At 38.3% G+C, this 20,985-nt stretch overlaps 1 protein-coding gene across 1 annotated transcript; it reads right to left on the bottom strand.

The window, feature by feature from the left end:
- Nucleotides 1-1,029: 1,029 nt before the first annotated feature.
- Nucleotides 1,030-17,725, bottom strand: TGDS (TDP-glucose 4,6-dehydratase; the record flags this gene model as incomplete). Its single annotated transcript, XM_079721964.1, has 12 exons — nucleotides 1,030-1,115; nucleotides 2,352-2,449; nucleotides 3,201-3,259; nucleotides 4,695-4,860; nucleotides 5,464-5,507; nucleotides 6,837-6,896; nucleotides 7,863-7,961; nucleotides 10,173-10,315; nucleotides 13,346-13,436; nucleotides 14,509-14,577; nucleotides 15,621-15,687; nucleotides 17,640-17,725. The coding sequence occupies 12 exons, from the start codon at nucleotides 17,723-17,725 to the stop codon at nucleotides 1,030-1,032; spliced, it is 1,068 nt and encodes a 355-aa protein (XP_079578090.1).
- Between the last annotated feature and the right edge of the window lie 3,260 nt (nucleotides 17,726-20,985).

Here is a 20,985-nt window from a genome sequence, read left to right as displayed (position 1 = left end):
TTTCACTCCTGTTTGGCAAATCCCTTTACTAATTTTCAATCTGCTTACTACACTTTTCCCAGTCTCCACATGCCCCAGGCCCTTATGCTACTCCTATAGCCCTCCTTCAACCACCTCTGAGTTAATAACCTTGCTTCCTACTCCACAGAGAAAACAAGGCACCAGTCACACACTGAGGCCAGAAAGCTGGGCATAGTCTTTGACCCTTTTCCTTTTCTGGATGTAATATCCAATCAGTTACCTTTTCAAATCACCTTAAAGTCTTTAGGGAAGAGAGGAACTAAAAATACATGATAATCAAGTATTTAAAAAAATTTTTTACAGCAAAACAAAAACATACATTACTTTTTAAAAAGCCACATTATACATTAATAAAGTATTGATAAGTTTATAAATAACATCATTTTAAACAGTAAATACATGATAAAATTTCTCTGATACAAGATTACTTACATAGTTCAATGACCAATTTTGAAAATATAAAAACTACATCCTTCTTTTAAAAAATATTTAACTTAATTGTACAAAATTATCAAATAAAAAGTGCTAGATATGCTTCCATTTGTTCCATTTTTAAAGCAATTGTAGCACATCAGACCTTAAAAAGATAAATTGGGGCAAAAGGCTCATCCTATACTGCCTAAAAAACTTCAGAGACTGTCTAGGCAGTGGGAAAGGATGGGAAGCTGAGTTCAATGCCAGCAAAGGCTGTCATCTGCCCAGAGCTATTACCTGTCCTTGTTCTCAGAACCAGGAGATTCCTCCTTCCTGGCCCACACCTACAGAAGAGTCTTTCTATGCTTACTGGTTCCTAATTTTTAGGAGAAAAGGTTTCTGAGAGAACTTTGATATTTAAATCCTATGCTAATACTGAACCTCTTCTAAAGACTGAGGCATTTTACATTTGAATTTTATACAAAAAGTCATAATCTAATTCCAAATGAAAAGAGGACACTTCATTTGGCCCCTTGATTTCATATCATTTGTTGAGGTAGGATAAGTTTCTTCTTTCTCTGAAAACTGTCCCAACTATACAAACGGTGGTTGTACTGGAAAGGGTTCTAATGCCTTTTCTGCATTCTTCCAGTTGTGAAAATTCTCTCTGTACCACTCAACTGATAAAACAAAAAGACAAAAATAAAAAACTAAACATCAGTTAACCAATATTTACTGAGTTCCTGCTAAGTAAGAAAAGCCTTGCCCATCAGCTAATGTGTAGGCAAGGATTGCCTAATGACAAAAACAATTTGATTTTGAACTAACCAATGATGTTAGAAGATATTTCATCACCTGAAAACGTAGATTTAAAAATCAACAATTCTTTTTCTTTTTAACTTCAAAAGTCCTTCAATACTGAATTTGCTGGTACAAGTATTAAACCATTCCAATTTTAGGGAATTCAGGGGGAAAGGGAGATAAGTCACTTGTACTGGCTTTAAAGTCATAGGAAAAAAAGTATAGTATTTTGTTCATGTAAACATCACAATGCTGCATGATAGGCACAGTGAGATGATGTCAACTTCCTTTTGTTAATATGTAAAATTATTTTATGTTGCTATCCTATTAATAAAGTTTTTTTAGTTGAAAAATAATAAATTATCTTTGAATTTGCTTTTTTTTTTTTTTTTTTTTGGCTGCGTTGTGTGTGCAGCTTACAAAATCTTAGTTTCCTGACTGGGGCCCACAGCAGTGAAAGCACGGAGTCCTAACCACTGGACCACCAGGGAAGTCCCTGAATTTGCTTTTTAAAATTCAATACAAATATTTTGTATGTCAAGCTCTGAACTGAGACTTTTTCCTACACTTGGGTATCTTTTCTCTTGAGTACATTTCTAAACAGAATTTAACATATATGCACAGACTATATATACACTTATTTTAATGGCTATTTCTACACATACTAAATTTGCTTCCTATTTGTTTGTTTCAGTATAAAAAGACTCAAGACGCTCCAAGATGGCAACTGTCTCTATTTCACCAAATCTCAGATGCCTGATCTTAAGATGGACCATTACTTTACATATTAGTAAGAAAGAAAAAAAGTTGAAATAATAATTATAAGACACTAGTGATTATAAAACACATACCTCTCAAGGATGTGAAAAAATGTGCATCTGAGAATCAATGAAGTAGGTATCTGATAAATGCTAGTAAGACAAAGGAAGCCTAATCAGAAGTTAGTCTACAAAATTCAGGATACTTAATTACTAACGTTAGAAACGCATTAAATGTAAAAATTTGAAAAGTGAAAGTGATTCACCACACAGTTTGTAGTGTCCTAAAATAAATTCCTGTGCCTTAAAATTTTTCTGATTCTCCCCCTCCCCCCAAATGATCAATTCATAACATACTTGTTTTCTTTATTCCTTCTTTCCAAGGCACTTTAGGTCTCCATCCTAAGCCATGTATTTTTTCTGATTTCATTGGATATCTCATGTCATTGGTAGGTCTTGGAAAACAAAACAGATTTAAAATGATACTGTGGATATATATTTACAAATGTATTTATTTATTTTTGGCCCTGCTGCACAGCTTGTGGGATCTTCTTTCCCAGACTAGGGACTGAACTCAGGCCCTTGGCAGTGAAAGCATGGAGTTCTAACCACTGGACCACCAGGAAATTCCCTATTTACAAATTTAAATACTAAGAGAAATAATGTGTGTCCATAATTCAAATTTTCTCTCAAAAAATTCTCCCTGATGACACACTTATATATTTGTAAAATAAAGTATATGTTAAAAACCATCTATAATCCAGAAGCCTAACCCTCTCTGTGGCTTATCCTTTTCTCATTTCAACCACAATCTAGGTATGAATGCAATGTCTCATACCTAAATGTTTGATGAATGAATAAATAAATACACATAAACTTGTTAGGACTCATGTTCCATGCCCTGGGTCTGGTAGTTTATATACATTATAAATTAAATTTTAAAATACTTCCATAAGCAAGATATTATTATCCCTATTTCACACTCAAGGAAATCTCAGACTTGGAAAGGGTCAATAACTTTCTTTAAGTCACACAGCTAATAATAATGCTACAGTTTATTGTTATGACATTTATAATCAGGAAAAAACATTTTAGCAGAAAACTCAAAAAAAGATAAAACTTTTCTGGGTAAGTCCATACATTTTATAATCTTATAAGTACCTAAGATTTCACAACCTTTCCCCAATGTTTTAACTTGTTACTCACCTATCATTAACATAATCAACCCAGTTTTCCATTTCAGACTCTGAATTGGTCTCTTTGATCTGTCAAAATGGAGAAGACCTTCGAGTCAAATTATAAAGTGAGACCAGAGAATAAAATGGTATTCAACAACTGATTTAAAAGACAAGAAAAACAACCTCCTCCAAGTGGGGAAGACAGCTAAGACGAATAGCATTTTATTAACACTTTCCATACTTTATAACCTGAATTCCATCTGAAGCTCAGAGAGAATACACATGATATAAACTATAGGAGAAAATGAATTTTTTTGGCTTTTGATTATTACTGTGTGATATTGCGATTTAAAATAAGAAATATATATTTGGTGTTCATCCCTGCTCCTGGCACAGAGCTCCTAAAACCTTTGGAATTTCCTAGTGATGAGAGATAAAGGTGTCTTTTGCTGTTCATAAGTTCCTTTCAACCACACCAGAGTTCAGGTTAATACGTGATTTTTGGAAAGCGCCTAAGGATGAAGACTGCTTGCCAAGGGAACCAACCATGTGATTGGAGAGATGGAACTCAGCCTCCCTGCCCCCACCTCCAGGGAGGGGAAAGGGACCAGAAGTGGGACTAATCATCAGTGGCCATGATTCAATCAATCATGCCTATTTAATGAAGCCTCCATAAAAACCCAAGAGGAGAGCTTCCAGGCTGCTGAACACACGGAGGTGCTGGGAAGGTGGCACACCCGGAGAGGGCAGGAAGCTCCACACCCTTTCCCTCATATCTTGCCCTATGCATCTCCTCCATCCTTTGTAATAAACCGGTAATCTAGAGGGTAAACTGTTTTCCTGAGTTCTGTGAGCCCCTGTAGCAAATTACCTCAGACTTATACCTCGTTGATCAAAAGCACAGGTGACAGCCAGGTCTCGGGGTTGACAGGTGAAGTGAGGGCAGTCTTGTGAGACTGAGCCCTTAACCTGTGGGATCTGACACCATCTCCAGACAGATAATGTCAGAATTGAGTTAAATTGTAGGACACCGAGCTGTTGTCTGAGAATTGCTGGGCGTGGAAAACTCACACGTTTGGAGGACAGAGTGTTCTGTGAGTAGTGTAAAGGAAAACAAGTTTTTTCCATTCGTTCAGTCGCTCTTTTTACTGAATCCTGAGATTTATAATTGATGCTCACTAGTACATAAAAACACTCAAAACTATTATCTATATATCAATGTTCCTTGATTCTAGGACACACAATTTAACATTCGATGTTCTGAAATTGAATATGTCTTATAATGGGTATGCACATTCAATGTTGTGGAATTTTTTTCCTGAAAAGCTGTGACTAAATGAGTGATGCAGTTTCAAATAATGACACATCTCAGCATACATATGGAATTATAAAGTTCCTTTTTTTACTGGTTCACTTTTCAAATGACTAAACTGTAAATTGTTAATTTTGACAAAATTAGTGATTACTGTCACTAATGTAGTGACAATTTTGAAAATACTACCCTTTTATAATATATACATACCAGTTGTATTAGTTCTTTGGCAAGCTGGAGAACTGACATTTCAAAATTGGTTCCAATGTTATAAATTTCACCTGGTTTTCCCTTTTTGAGGACAGTGAGAAATGCTTCTACTACATCAGTAGCATAAAGGAAGTTTCTTGTTTGAAGCCCTGATCCATGAATGCAGCTAAAAAGATGAAATGAAAGGGAATCATAAAGTGTGAAAAAAAGTAAGCTCTCCCAAACCAGGGTAAGGCAATGATTGGGTACAATTCCAGAGAAGGCAATTCCCATGAAGATCCAAGACATCTCTTACTGAAAATACAAATTCTCATGACTTCCAGATTTTATCCATAATTCTTAACTGACCTCCAAACCCCCTGTGGGTGGCTCACTAGGAAAGTGGCAAACATGTAAGTGACCCCTGCAGAAATATTTATTCATCAATTTTATACCTTAAGTTCACTTTGAAGACTATCTACAGTTCAGTTAAATCTTTTGAAAAAGTAAAATTATATAAAGATAGATGACAAATTTTAATGCTATAACTCAAAGTTTTAGGATGGATTATTTAAGAATTAAAATCATCTTAGTAATCAAATTATAAAGATGAATTATACATTATAATTATTTTTAAAACTATTACACTGACTGTAGAAGAAATTCTTAAATTTGTTGGGACATTAAATCCTAAGGCCTCCAACTCTAACACTTCATGATTTTCAAGAAAGACTGACACTAAATACTCTAGCATACCAGAAAAACATGGGTACAAAGGTAAATAACATACCATTTCCTGTTGTGTTGAAGTAAAGATATAAATTTTGGAATAACCTAAAAGAATATTTAAATTATCATTTCAGACTTTGGAAATTCATTCATTAATATAAACCTGAACTCATCATAAGATTAAAAGATTATTATTGTTAAGAAATACACGTATGGGCAAATTCTAATTCTTATCAGGAGTTCAAGAAACACTTATTATAATTTTGATAAGTAAAAGAACTGTAAGATCGTTTCCTATTTCACAAATACCAGTTAATTGCTAGATAAAAATGAAGATAAAATGATATAAATAGTGAAAAAGTTCAGAAAAAATCTTCCTGAACAGTTTGCTCTCACCGCAAGCTCACTTTTGTGTTGATTTCATATGAGCAGGAATCATATACTTTTTACTTTACATACAGCACCTATTCAATAAGTGCTTGTGAAATTAATAAAAAGTAATTCCAGTGCCACTGGATTCAAAGAAAATTTATGTTAAACATGGTGAGATAAGAAATTATTAAATTTATAATAAGTGTTAAAAAATTAAGCCAAATATATATTAATATCAGCAGATCATGATATGGCCCTTTCCTTTGGGCAGACAGATCAAGGCAACCAGCGGCTAAGAAGTGAGAAAACCCAGCTCTAAATTTAGGCAGTGAGATATACGTATAACCGATTCACTCTGCTGTACACCTGCAACTAACACAACACTGTAAATCAACTCGACTCCAATAAAAATTTTAAGAAATAAATTCAGGCAATGAGACTAGTAGTTACTTAACATTGGGCTTAATGATACAGAATCAACCACACACATTTTCAGCCTTTTAACTACATTTCTTTATTTGCTAAACTACTTTCTGGACGACATTCAGGCCTGCAACAATACAGAGGAGCTGGGGAACAGCTAATCGGCTGCCTTTAAGACAAGTTTATGTACAAGCTTCCTGCATCACTCTCTAGCGTCTACGTTTCTGTACAGGCTGACATATGGTCTGACTGCATACTAGGAAGGAGTCTTCACTGGTGTGACAGTAGTGATGGGAGTACTCTATAGTGTTTTAGCATCCTGCAAAGTACAAGGCATTTTCACATACATCATCTCACTGGACTCTTCAAAATCCTTCCTAAGTATTATCATTACCCGTCAATTTAAAGACAATGCTCAAAGGACCTAAGGTCATCCCAGCTGGTGAGTATCAAGTTGAGACTTAAACTCAAGTTTTCAAACTCTAAACATGATGAGATTTGTATGTGGCCTATAAAGCATTTATAATTACGGTTAAATGCAACATAAATTCTTTGGACAAATAACTGAAGAGAGATTATTTTAAATAATGAGAAGTTACAATCACTAAAACACATCAGGAATTCAAAAGTAAAATGTACCTTTTCTGGATATTGATGTGGTCCATAAACATTACTGCTTCGTGTGATGACAACTGGAAACTTAAAAGAGAGTTCGACATGAAGGTAATGGAAGTGTCCAATAATAATGATTATCTAAAGATAAGCAGTTTTAACATATGGGCACTTTTGACTGCATAATTCCACACACCTTAAGGACAGAAGCAAAGGGATTTTTTTTCTAACGTAAGGTTCCTGAAAAGACAGGAGAGGACGGGATTCAGATAAAGGCAGAGGTTCCAAAAGGCAGAAGAGGAATAGTCTCTTCACTGGGGCAAGGGAAGGATGAATACAGATGGAGGCGGGTTTCTAGGTCTGATAGCAGGAAATTAAGGACGTTTCTACCTGATTATTTCAGAGACCACCTGAGATGTTAAACTTCAAATTGGCTTTCTCTGTTGGACCAACCCTTACAAATAAAAAGAGCGTCCGTGGAGGGAAAAGACCAGTGTTACTGGAACACAAAAGGCTAGAGAAGCTGAAGCAATTCCTTGGCTCGCCTTTCTGACCCAGTCCCTAATAACTCTGGAAGATCGGTGGGAAGCCAAGTGCAGGGGTTCCAGCTGATGATTCATAGTGGGCAAGGCTCCTGCATGGACACTGACACAGCCACTGGGGTAAACCTATCTCCCTTTCACGAGGGGCCGAGAGGAGCAGCGGCTGGTAAGGGAATCTGCCCTCCCTCTCCCTTCCTTCACTCAGAGGACTCCTGGGAATCAGGACATTCCAACGGGGCTTTTCACTCTGGCTGTAACACTCTACCTATTAGTGAAGCAGAAAAAAACATATACATAAATTATTCCTTTAAATGATGAACTGGAATAGAAGAAGTAGTTCCCTGCTTTGTCCACACAATATTGGAAATCAGTTTTTAAAATCCCTTAATATATAACGTTCCTTAATCTATGTCTGCCATCCTAAAAATGAAACGTTGCTAATGCTAACTTGGAGTTTTAACACCGAAGTCCAAAGAAAAATGATTCTAGAGTTTCTGAGGTCAGATCTTACCCTGTATCGTTCCCAGTAAGACTGTACAAAACACTCAGCAGCTGCTTTAGATGATGCGTAAGGATTTGTAGGTTGCTTGGGAGAAGATTCATCAAATTCCTAATTTTAGAAAGATATATTTAAAAAATAAGTATTATGTATACTTTCTAAGTAGAAAAATTGGAGAACATATTACAAACTTGAAATGTAAATCAGTACATTTAAAAAACATTTATCGAGGACGTCCCTGGTGGTGCAGTGGTTAAGAATCCTGCCAACGCAGGGGACACAGGTTCGATCCCTGGTCCAGGAAGATCCCACATGTCGTGGAGCAACTAAGTCAGTGCGCCATGACTACTGAGCCTGCGCTCTAGATCCCGCAAGCCACAGCTACTGATCCCACGTGCCGCAACTACTGAGACCCGCGCACCTAGAGCCCACGCTCCGCAACAAGAGAAGCCATCGCAGTGAGAAGCCCATGTACCGCAAGGAAGAGTAGCTCCCACTCGCCGCAACTAGAGAAAGCCTGCAGAGCAACAAAGACCCAATGCAGCCCCCCCAAAAAAAAAATTTATTGAAACCCAACTATGTGCCTGGCATTTTTCAAAGCACTTTACATGTAATGACTTCTTTAAAGTTCACAACAACCCTGTAAGGCAGGCAGACAGCACAGCAAGTGCAAAGACCCTGAGACAGACTGTGTCCAATGGAACTACAAGGAGGCTAGTGTGAGGGAAGAGAAATATGAGATGAGGTTTGAAAGCCAGAGGCCAGAGCATGTGGAACCTTGAAGGCCACTGTCAAAACACTGATGGGTTTTGATGAGAGTAATATCATGATCTGACTTATATTTTTAAAAGCATTCTGGCTACTGTGTCAGATCTGATGTAGGCTGACAGGAGTACAAGAAGGAAGAAGCTTACCTGATAAAAATTGCAAAGAGAGTTTGCAAATGGCTGTTCCTCAGAAGTGGGATTGGGCACTGAGGAGAAGTGGTCAGGGTCTGCTTTTTCTCATTATAAGTCTTTTCAAACTACTTGGCTTTTTTTCCACTATGTACGTGTTTTGGTAAATAAATGCATTTAAAAAATAAAACAAAACAAAATGAGGTCATTGTAAACACTGACTATGAAAAATACAGACTGGAGAATGGAGCCTCTCTTTGCATAAAAAGTATAATGTTTACAAATGATTAACAAAGGAGAACAGATTCCAGTTTCTACAACAATTTCACACTCACTCCTTGACAGTACAATATGCTTTGCTGAGCAGAAGAGAAGGGAGACAGGCCTTATGCTGCAGCGTAACTTACACATGCTTTGGCCCATGGGAATGACATTCATGATGTAAGACTGGGTGATCAGGGAAAAGCTGCTGCTCTCTTGCAAAATATGTCGGTCAAATTACATATATAAATCTGTACCAGACTAGGCTGTGGTTCCCCATCTGGGGTGGTATTATTTGATTTGAACAGAAGACACAATGGAATAATATTCTGGGGAGTCCCGTAAGTGTGTATAATCAGAAGGTGAAAGAGTAGGTTTTCATAAGACAGGTTTGTATGGTGGTGCAGGGTAAGTAGGTGAAACAGTCATTTTCTTTTTATAACATCTGTTTTATTTATTTATTTAATTTATTTATTTTTGGCTGCGTTGGGTCTTTGTTGCTGCACGCGGGCTTTCTCTAGTTGCGGTAAGCGGGGGCTACTCTTCCTTGCGGTGCGCAGGCATCTCATTGCAGTGGCTTCTCTTGTTGTGGAGCAAGGGCTCTAGGTGAGCAGGCTTCAGTAGTTGTGGCGCAGGGTTCCCCTAATGGCTCAGTGGTTAAGAATCCTCCTGCCAATGCAGGGGACATGGGTTCGAGCCCTGGTCTGGGAAGACCCCACATGCTGCGGAGCAACTAAGTCCATGCTCCACAGTTACTGAGCCTGTGCTCTAGAGCCCATGAGCCACAACTACTGAGCCCACGTGCTGCAACTACTGAAGCCCACGCGCCTAGAGCCCGTGCTCTGAAATAAGAGAAGCCACCGCAATGAGAAGCCCGCGCACTACAACAAAGAGTAGCCCCCGCTCGCCACAACTAGAGAAAGCCCATGTGCAGCAACGAAGACCCAATGCAGCCAAAAATAAATAAATAAATATTAAAAATTATTTTTAAAAAAAAGTAGTTGTGGCGCATGGGCTCAGTAGTTGTGGCACACGGGCTTAGCTTCTCTGCAGCATGTGGGATCTTGCCAGACCAGGGCTCGAACCCGTGTCCCCTACATTGGCAGGCGGACTCCTAACCACTGCACCACCAGGGAGGTCTGAAACAGTCATTTTCTAAGCTCACCTTATCAAGACTGCCTCCATAGACCTCATCTGTGCTGACATAAATAAATTTCTCCACTCTGGCTTCATGAGCAGCACTTACCAAAACGTGAGTGCCATAAACATTAACATACGTAAACTCAAAGGCACGGACAAATGAAAGATCTAAAAAAAAGAAGAAAAAGCTAGAATTCCGCTCAAGGGACAAAGCAAATACTAAACAGTAGACTCAGGCTTAAGGAAAGCTCTATTCACTTTTCTTCATTCACCACAACTGCAACGGTGTTAAAAATAACATAAGGTGCATTGCTATTTATGATTTCTTTAAGCCCAAATTACACAGTACATGTGAATTCTTAGAACCTAGAAAACTATCAGGGCTATATTTGCAGGAAACTTTTGTTTTTAGTTCAAAAAAGAAATGATACATCTAAAATTCAAAATGCTCTTAAATTTAAAAAAATTTTGGAACTAAAAGGTAGGAGGGTTTGCTTTGCTGGTATCAAGAATTATTATAAAGTTACAGTAATTACAGTGTGGTAATGGCATAAGGATAGACAAAGACCAATGGAACGGAACAGGAGCCCAGAAACAGAACCACGCATATATGGGTACTTGATCTCCAACAAAGGTGGCAATGGGGAAAGGTTGATTCTTTCAATAAATGGTGCTGGGTCAAACTGATATTCACATGGGGAAAATATCTGAATGTAGAAGGCAAAACAATAACTTTTATGAAAAGAATATAAGAGAATATCTCCATGACCTTGGAGGTAGGAAAAGAGTTCTTACACAGAACACAAAGAGCACTAACCATAAATGAAAAGGCTGATAAACTGGACTACGCTGAAATGAAGAATTTCAAATCATCAAAAGATATCATTAAGAAAGTGAAAAGGCAGGGAAATTCCTGGCAGTCTGGTGGTTAGGACTTAGCACTCTCACTGCCAAGGGCCTGGGTTCAATCCCTGGTTGGGGAACTCAGATCGCACAACACAGCTGAGGTGTGGTAAGGTGAGGTGACGTGAGTTGAGGTGGGGTGAGATGAGATGAGATAAAATAAAATAGAAAGGAAGTGAAAAGGCAAATCACAGATTGGAAAAAAGGTAGTGGGAAAGGTTTGAATTCAGAATATATAAAGGACTTATAAAAATCTGTAAGGAAAAAACTGACAACCCACTTGAAAATGGTAAACAGACTTACACAGGAACTTTCTAAAGAGATATACAAATAGCAAAGGGAGGAGGATATCCAGTAAACAAATGCAAAGGTTTTTAACATCATTAATAATCAGGGAAAAATATAATAAAACCACCAAAGATTGACAACAGGAAGTACTGGTAAACATCTGATAAATTGTAGGAAGGAAAACCACTTTATCATTAACCAAGTGGAAGGATTTGTTCTACCAGATATGAAAACACTACATTAGTCAATATACTGTGTGATCAGCACAGGCAGAGACAGATAGACAAATGGGGAGTTGAGAAACAGATACTCATATAGATGCTTGATACATGACAGCGCAGTGGAAACTGGTGAACTTTCCCATAAGTGGTAGAGGTCCAACTGGTATTCAAATAGAAAAAAATGAAATTGGATTCTTATCTCATACTGCATATAAAAATGAGTTTCAGATGGATTACAAATCTAAATGTGAAAGGCAAAACTATAAAGCTTTTCAGAGATAACACAGAAGAATATCTTCATGACCTTGGGGTAAAAGAGAATTTCTTAAGACCTAAAAAGCATTAACCATACCATAAAATATATATAAATTCATTGAGAATTTATAGAAGAACATCTGTTCATCAACACACACTAGCAAAAAGATGAAAAAATAAGCCACAGAGTGGGAGAAGATATATATAATACACATAACAAAGGACTAGTATCCAGTGTGTGTGTGTGTGTGTGTGTGTGTATACACACACACACACACACACACATATATATATATACACACACATATATATATATTCCAACAAATCAATGAGAATTGATTTAAAATTTTTAAAATGGGCAAAAGATTTCAACAGCATTTCACAAAAGAAGAAACTGAAATTATTAATAAACATATAAAAAGTACACAACTTCATCAGTAATCAGGGAAATACAAATTAAAACCACAATCAGATGCCACTCTACACACTACTCAGATTGACAAAAATGGAAAAGACTGACAAAACTAAGCTTTGGTGAGATCTAGAGTAACGAAGGTCTCATATACTCCTGCAGGAGAAGAAACTGGTATAACTGCTTTGGAATACAGTTGGAAATTATCTCCCATGTTGAAGTGTGCAGATCTTACAATTCCAGTTATATATTGAGAGAAATGTGTATTTATGTGTACCAAGATGCATGTGTAAGAATGCTCATGGTAGTATTGTTCAAAATTGCTCCAACGTGCAAACAATCCAAATGTCCATCGACAGTAAAACAGACACAGGAATTGTGGTATATACTTAGAATGGAATAGTGTATGTCACTGACAAGGAACAAATTATACCTACACCCAACTGCATGGATGAATCTACAAGGATGAAAAAGCAAGACCAAAAACCCTCCATGTTATTTTATATACGCATTTTTATAAAATCTAAAAACAGGCAAAACTAACCTATACTGTTTAGAGATAAATACAGAGACAGTAAAACTGCAGAGAACACCAAGGGAAATTATAACTTAAAAGTCAGGTAATAAGGCAGTAGTAATACTCCTACTAAAGAGGGTTCACATTATCATTATTCATTTAACCTTACTTCTAAATTCTTCTGAATATATATTACATTTCACAATATAAAATGTTAGACAAATTATTAGAAGATATCTTAGGACAAAACAGTACAGATAATAATATAATGTTCAACTGGGTATCTACCACCCACCTTAAGAAAAACAACATAAAAATACAGCTGAAGGCCCATTTCCCCAGAAGTCATCACTATTCTGGATTTGGCTAAACTCAGTTTTAAGATAACATTCAAGGTTGCATTTTACCCTACGCTAACACAAGGGATCTGAATGGCGCCAAGCATCTAGATGACAGAGTGACTACGGGCTTTTCTGGTAAAACATGGTCTATGTTCTTTCACATACATTAAGTACCTACTTGTTCAACCCCGTTATTGGACCTTGATTTTGGCTAGTTAGCCACTGGAAAAAAACATTTGCCCATCATTAAACAACGCTTACCTACGTGTGTTTGTGCAGCAAAATGTAGTACTATGTCTATTTTCTCTGTTTCAAAAAGTAGTTTCACAAAGTGAGAATCACATATGTCACCCTATATAAAAAAACAAACATGAAAAAACTAAGTTTCATTGAGCACTCCCAACCATAATAACCATTTTACTTCATGAACAAAAACATGATAAGAAAAAAAATTAATCCCCCCCCAGGTATAAAAGAGAATATCTTGAAAATTCAACTGAGGGGTCGAATACAGTAATGAGGTATTTCTTCAGCATCCTAGGATACCAGATATCCAATTCAAATTATGTTTTTGCAAATAAGTGTCTAAAACAGTATTTTTTTGAGCACCAACTACTTCTGTGGACTGTGCTAGCTTTTTTTCTTAACATTCTTGCCAACCTAAGGTAACTATGTTAGCAGGAAAAAATTTAAACATACTTTTAAAAGTTTGAGATAACCACTGTTGAAATATATTCAAAGTAAGTATAACAACTGGAATGATGGATTTCACCACAACTAAGTAAACTTATGAGTATTTTTAATGTTATATGTACATTTAGTTCTAAAAACACGTATTCTCAACAATTCTTCAGTGACTAAAGGAGACACTTTCAGATAAAAGAAAAAAATTATGAAATGTTTGCTTAGTATATTCTTTAAGATTTGTGGTTAAAAAGAGAGTTTATAGAATCACTTAAAAAACATAAATCATAAGGTAGTTTCATTTGACATTAAAATTTCCCTTTCTGAATGAGTGACCTGGCTGCTCGGTTTATACTTTGAACTACCATGGGCTTGTATCGTGGGGTTTTTGACTACTGACTGGTCTGAGTAATACCCTACTTTATACCAATCTCTTTAAATACCAGCAAGGCCTTATGAAAAAGGCTAGTGAGGACCTAAAAATCACACATCATGGAATTTCAGTCAGCTACTCACAGACCTGCCAAGGCACCAAAAATAACATGTAGCATTATATGCAGTATCAATCTACAAGTAATATTCTCTATAGCACATGGTACTTCTGGAAATTAAAAAGGTCTTTAATAAGCGTGTTTCCAAGCCCATATTACACAAGTTTACAAAGTAGAAAGATATAATGTCTAAATGACTAAAGAGGCACAGTATAAAATAATTATATAACTATAAGAATACTTCCATACCTGTATAAATTTGTAATTTTGTTTATTAGAAATGGTTTCAAGATTCTTCAGGCTTGCACAGTAATCCAGCTTAAAATAAGTAAGGATGGGGGAAAAACAACACAAAAAGTGACAATAGCTTTTCCTATAAAATATCAATTTATTTAAAATACTATAGATTTCTGATAACACAAAAACGCATCTTCTTAAAGTGTTTGCTCTCAGTGTTTTTAGAAGTTACTGATATCTTAAAAGTAAAAAACAAACAAAAATATGTAATTTTGTTACCTTTTCAAAATACAAAAAAATTAAATTTTATAAGAACCCCCTTTAAAAAATTTTCCTGCCCAGATTTGCCTTCAGCCACTGGGGGCTGTAAGAGTTCACCATTCCTTACTGAAAAGGAATTAGTGATTGAATACAATTACACCTGTGTTACACATATTGTAACTCATTATGCTTTTCCCTGAGTTAACTGTTGGTAAATCAGTGTATACAGATGGAGGAAAAAATTACTGCCCATGATATTATGGCAAGCAAAAATTATTAAGACTTACAGATTATTTTTTGTCTCTCTATATTTTTTACTATTATGTTTTATAAAATTAAGGTAACTATTGTATCTTGTGTTTAAAGTCAACAACACAGTGATTACCAATCATGGCTTTCAGAATCTCCAGGGAACTTCCAATTATTACAGAAAAATTCTCAAAACTAAATTAATTTATGTGCACTTTAGTTTTTAAAATAAATATATAATTTTCAGGAGGTGGCAGTTATAAAATCATATAATAAAATAATCAGAGTATCTCAATGCCAATAAAGGTTAATAATCACAAGATTACACTAAATACTGAATTCAGAGTGAAGATCTTCTTTTAGTAAAATTACTGCACTTAAAACCTTTACGTTATGGGCTATCATAACAAATTTAAAAGTTTCAAGACTTTATGTAAGATTTAAAACTGTAGGAATACATGACCATATAGGCTCCTAAGCTGCTAAAATGACTAAATAAAAAAGTAAAATATCAGCAGGACAGGACTCTAATACTTTTAAAAAATATAAATAAGTTTCAGCACACAGGGGTCTTTTTTTTTTTTAAACAGAGAGCTCATTTTTATAAAACTTACCTTGTCTAGATTTATGATCATATAGTTTGGATAATCTTCTACTAAGGAGACAATCACATGTGATGCACTATAGAGAAAAGCGTATCTTGTTAGCAGAAAATTTAACCTTTTCCTTAAATTCTCAAACATTATCCTAAATTGTTGAATATTAGGAAACTATTCAAAGATACCTTCAAATTGTTGCAAGATAACAGAAATGATATAACCACGCTGAATATACACACATCCACACTTTTCATTAATCTTCTCAACAGTATTGATATACAAAGTCTTACACTCCCTTTACACTATGGTGAAGAGGGAATTTACTGGTCTTGGGTATAAGAAAATAATTAACCAAATGATGCTGTCCATGCATACTTTGAGCGTGGGAGTAAAGCAGTATCATAAATACAATGGGTGGTATTCACTGCAGATGGACTTCAACGACAATGTGCCTTTTCAGAGACTGCAGGTATAACTATGTAAAAATTAAGCTGTTATGAGCATAGGAGTTGTCCACGTTCACAGTAGCCTACTGCAATTGCTATTTCTTGGTATAAGAATTTGGTGGTGTAAAGTGGTAAACCTAGGTTTCCAAGGCTAAGAACTGCTGAAACCATCCTGAGGTTAGTGGCACAGTGGGTTTTAAAGGACCCTGAAATGGAGCCAGAGGCATCTCTCAGTGAGATGATCCACCAGATTTTTATCATATACACCAAAACGTTGGGCTCCTAGGAACAAATTATGAATTCAGAGTTTGTACTTGACAGCCCTTTCACAGAACTTTCTAGGACGTACCTTTCCTGGACCAGCACTGAACCACCCTTTTACGCCCATGCTCCCCTTTCCATTAAATGAAACTTGCCTGATACCCTCCTCCAAGTCACTGTCAGATTGTTAGAGGTGATCTAATATACTAATGCGGGGGGGAAGCATTCTTCCAGGTGTTGAGAAAACCACAGTCTCTGCCCTCACTCGGTTTACATACTAGGGTTGGGATGCAGGCAATAAGCAAGTAAACACAAATATGCAAAACAGTTTCAGGTAGCGATAAGTGTGTTAGTTGGGAGAGGGGCTATTTTAGATAGGGTGGTCAGCTGAGGCCGGGAGGAGGTGACCTCTGCGTCAACATCTGAACTGAGTGATGCACACAGCCTAAGCAAAGGGGAAGCAAGCGCAAAGGCCTCAAAATAGGGGAAACTAGCCTCCAGGGTTCCAGGAACTGCAAGAGGCCCAGAAAAGCAAGAGGTGGAACGACAGGAGATCTGGTTTGAGCTTTGACACCTGAGAGTCTTCTAGACACGGTAAAGAGTTTGCATTTTATTCTAAGTCCAACAGGAATCTTTGGAGTGAAATTACGCACTTATTTACTTAATAAACACTGACTTGTGCGTGAGAACAGGCTTTAAGGGAACAAGAGTAGAAGCAGTGTGACCATCAGGAGGCTACAGTAGCAGTCTAGGCAAAAGCAGACATTAACAGGGGAGGAGGGTGAGAAGTGGTCTCTTTGGAAGGAGTGAGAGAAGACTTGCTGATTAAATATGGGTGTGAGAGAGAAAGAGGCTTCAAACGACTAGTGCAGGTCAAAACACCGACAGAGGATTTTTTAAAGTCTGCTGAATAAATGAAACCCTTATCATAATCCCCAAACCGGTTCATGGAGCCTATACGTCCAAGGCCTGTGTATCGTGGGCCCTGGGCTCGGGTTGGGGCAGTTGGTGCGAAGCTTACTGCAAAGGGGGCGCACTCAGAAGAGTGACAGGTACCTCTCGGGCCAGGTAGAAAGGTGGACAGTACCACAGCACTTTTGCTTCGTTTGGGAGGCGTTTAAAAGAAGTCGTTTCAAAGGAGCCACGGCACGTCTTCGCAGGCCGGGAAGTGGAGAGAAGGTGGGATGATCCTAGTCGTGCGTTAAGACCCTCCCCCTGTCAATCAGATCCCCAAAGCTGATCCCAAGTTGCCAAGGGCAAGCAGAGGCGCAGGGAAAGGTTGGGGTTTCTGGGGAGCCACTACTCTGCCAGCGGCGCCGTTACCTACATGAAACCAGCACCCCCGGTCACCAGGACCCGCTTCGCAAAGCCGTCGGGAGGACGCAAGGGCTCGGGCCGTCCCGCAGCCGACATCTCCCAGCTCAGCAGGGACTGGAACCGTAAAACGCCAGGTTTGTAGATCGTAGGGAAGTTCCACCGCGACTTTTTGCGACGCGTGTCCCTCCCCCGACACGTTAACGGGGCAGGCAGCGGTCGCTTCCGGAGCTCGGGCTGACTTGTCCCCGCCCACTGACGGCTGGGCGGGGCCCCCGGGTGTGCGGGCCGCGTAGCGCCACTGAGCAGGCGCAGCTCTTCTCTGCCAACACCTCGGAGGATTGGAGTGACTGGGGTAGCTGGGAAAGTAGGGTCTTAAAGGTTCCGGGGCAAATGACACCACCGTGGATTAGTCTTTACTTAGCTACACATGTGGTCGGAGTTAGGAATGATTACCTTCTTTTCATTCTTGAACTACAGCGATCTCCACAGATTACTCACCGGTTGAGCTGAGAACTCCAGTTCTCTTAGTTCTGTTCTTGCAAACTGTGGAGATAGAAGGTTGGAATTGAAAAATGGCCTTTTACTTTCTTGTCGGCACCATTTACAGACAGTGCGGGCCGCTTGCAGTCGTGGTAAAGATGTTCCCTAGATCCTATCCTTAGATGTTTTCCTACTGTTCTCCCTCTTGCTCACCCTGCCTCAGCCTCCCTGCCCTCCTTTGGTCTTCCTTGCATTTCCCAGGCATGCTTCTTCTCTTGGGCATGGGTGCCCTTTCCTCAGATGTCTGCCTAGTTTTTACCCTCAGGTATCAGCTTGAATGCCACCCTAGTGGAGAGTCCCTCCTTGATCACTCCAGTTAAAATAGCAAGCTGTACCCGATCCCTGCCGAGCCACTTTACCCTTCTTTATTTTTCTCCATAGCCATCTTCAACATTTATGTTGAATTGCTCATTGTTACTGTTCCATGAAGGTAAGGCCTTTGTTTCGTTTCCTGCTATAATCCCAAGGCTTCAGGACCAGGCCAGGTACAGAATAAACCATCAGTAAATACTGTTTATTCAGATGAATAAATATCTTGGTTTTTTGTTTTTGTTTTCCACCTAATGTGCTGGTAAAGTCTAAGAAGAATGGGAATACCCAGTATATGTGGATGTGTCATTTGTTACAACCATTTTGGGGGGCCAAGTGGTAACATACATGAAAAGTTCAAATGTACACACCACTCTATGATCCCCAAATTTCATGATGTATAATATAGATAATTGCCGAAACACATAAGTATGTTCATTGCTATAATGAAAAACTGGATACAATCTAAATGCCTACTAGTATTGTCTCACTTCTTCAATGCAATGGGCTGATATATAGCCTTTAAAAAGAATGTACCAACATGGAATGAGGACCAAAATATATGGTAGTGAATGCTTACGGTTCTATCGGACCAGACTTCCCTACCCTTTATCATCTCCCCAAGTTGACCCACCCAGGCAGACCACAGGATGTGCATCTGACTCACCATAGGCTAACTGAATCCTCTTCCTGGGATTGGAATTGGACTAAGGTTTTAGCATAGTCTGGTTGCTCTTCTTGAACTCTGAGGACCTATAAAAATTTGCAACTTGTTGGTAGCTATACTCATTCAAGTGAAAGGAGGACTCAAGAAGCCTGTCTTCAGTGAGAGAGAAAAACAAAGTTGATTACGAAGAGAAGAATGAGAAGAAGAAATATTCACAGTATTCAAGGCCAATGTTCAGATTTTTTTCAGGACCAATTTTATTCCTGTCCTTGGTTTGCAAACACCACATAATTTGTAAATGCACGTCTTAAAGGATCCACCCTAAACTATTAACAAGGAGTTACCTTTGGGTATCCGTATGAGCAGGGAAAGAAGGAAATGAGGACTTCAATTTTTACTTCATACTTTTTTTTCCCCGTACTTTTTTGACTGTGAATTTTTTTCTAAGCTGCATGAATTACTTTTATAATTAAAAATAAATAAAATATTTTAATAAATATTTTAATAAATAAAAATCTCATATATTAATATCTCCAGTTTATTCCTGGTCATCCAGAGATATAGAAAACGTTGGGTATATATGAAATGTTCCCTCAAGATTTCTTTTTCTAAATGATGAGGTCTGTTGTGAGAACTTGATTATATGTAATAAAAGCTCGTTGTCAAATGAAAATAATTTATATACATTTATTCATGAAATGATTTTTGAGCTTCTACTCTCATCAAGACAGACATAGTCTCTGACCAGCTGGAGCTTACAATATAGTAAGGGATTCAGATAAATCAATAGGCATTTACAAACTAGTGTGGTAACTGCCCTGGGAGGGCAGTGAGGGATTCTGGTACCAGGGGTATCTAACACAGATTTGAGGGTTTGAGAAAGGCTTCTTACCGTGCCTTGGGAAAGTAAAGTAAGAAAAGGAGATGAAGTGGAGGCTGAATGGTAGAATATGTGAAGTATTCCAGCAGGAGGAATCTGCAAGTGCTATCGGCCCAGAGGGGAGAACTTGGAGTGTGTTTAGCAAACTGACAGTGGCTCAGTAAGGATGGACATCAACTGTTGAGAGATGCAAATTCGACAGACTTGAAAGTCATATTCTAAAGAGTTTGGGTTATGTCCTAAGGCAACTGAGAGACTTTGAAGGAAAGCGATGCAGACATACTGCGCTTCCCAAAGCTTTCTGTGGTACTAGGCTAGAGATTGACTATGTGTAAGCACTTCGAGAAAATTGACTGTTGCCATAGGCCAAGTAAATAATGGTAAGATGGTGGCCTGCGTAGACTAGTGGCTGGCACTTCCTAACCTAACCGTCCAGAAGAGGCGCTAATAAACTTCTGTTTCATTGAATTGATTGGATGTAGAGGTATGGGGGGGGGGGGGGGTGATGGTAAGTGGGGGGCGGTGTCTCTATAATTTCCAGCTGTCTGGCCTGTTGGATGATGGCATAGCTCAAGAAGACAGGAAACCTAGGAGGAAAAAGCCGGTTGAAGGTGCCGAGAGGCCAGGCGTTAAATGGACAGGGGCAGTTAACGTGCTTTTGAGACATTAAATTGGAAACCTCCAGTACGTTGCATGGGCACGTAGGGCTTTCTTTGCTGGAGTATTCCTCGCCTCACCAGAAACGTTGCTGTTGTGTGTTTCTTAGTTCTTTTCGAAACCCACACATCGCCCGTTCCGCGCTCCCGCGCATGCGCAATGGCACCACGCGCGCGGAGGAGAGGAGGGCAATAATTTTTCCGTAACCTGAAGCAACGTCCTCCTGAGTCTCCATAAAAAAGGCGGGAACTAGCCAAAAGGCCGGGGAGTGATGGGACTTGCATATCTGCAGTCCCGCCCATT

This window comes from Hyperoodon ampullatus (genome assembly GCF_949752795.1).
Source record: "Hyperoodon ampullatus genome assembly, chromosome: 16".
In the NCBI taxonomy this organism is placed as follows: domain Eukaryota; kingdom Metazoa; phylum Chordata; class Mammalia; order Artiodactyla; family Ziphiidae; genus Hyperoodon; species Hyperoodon ampullatus.
Note: the sequence above shows the minus strand (reverse complement) of the source record. Positions and strands in the feature narration are given on the sequence as shown.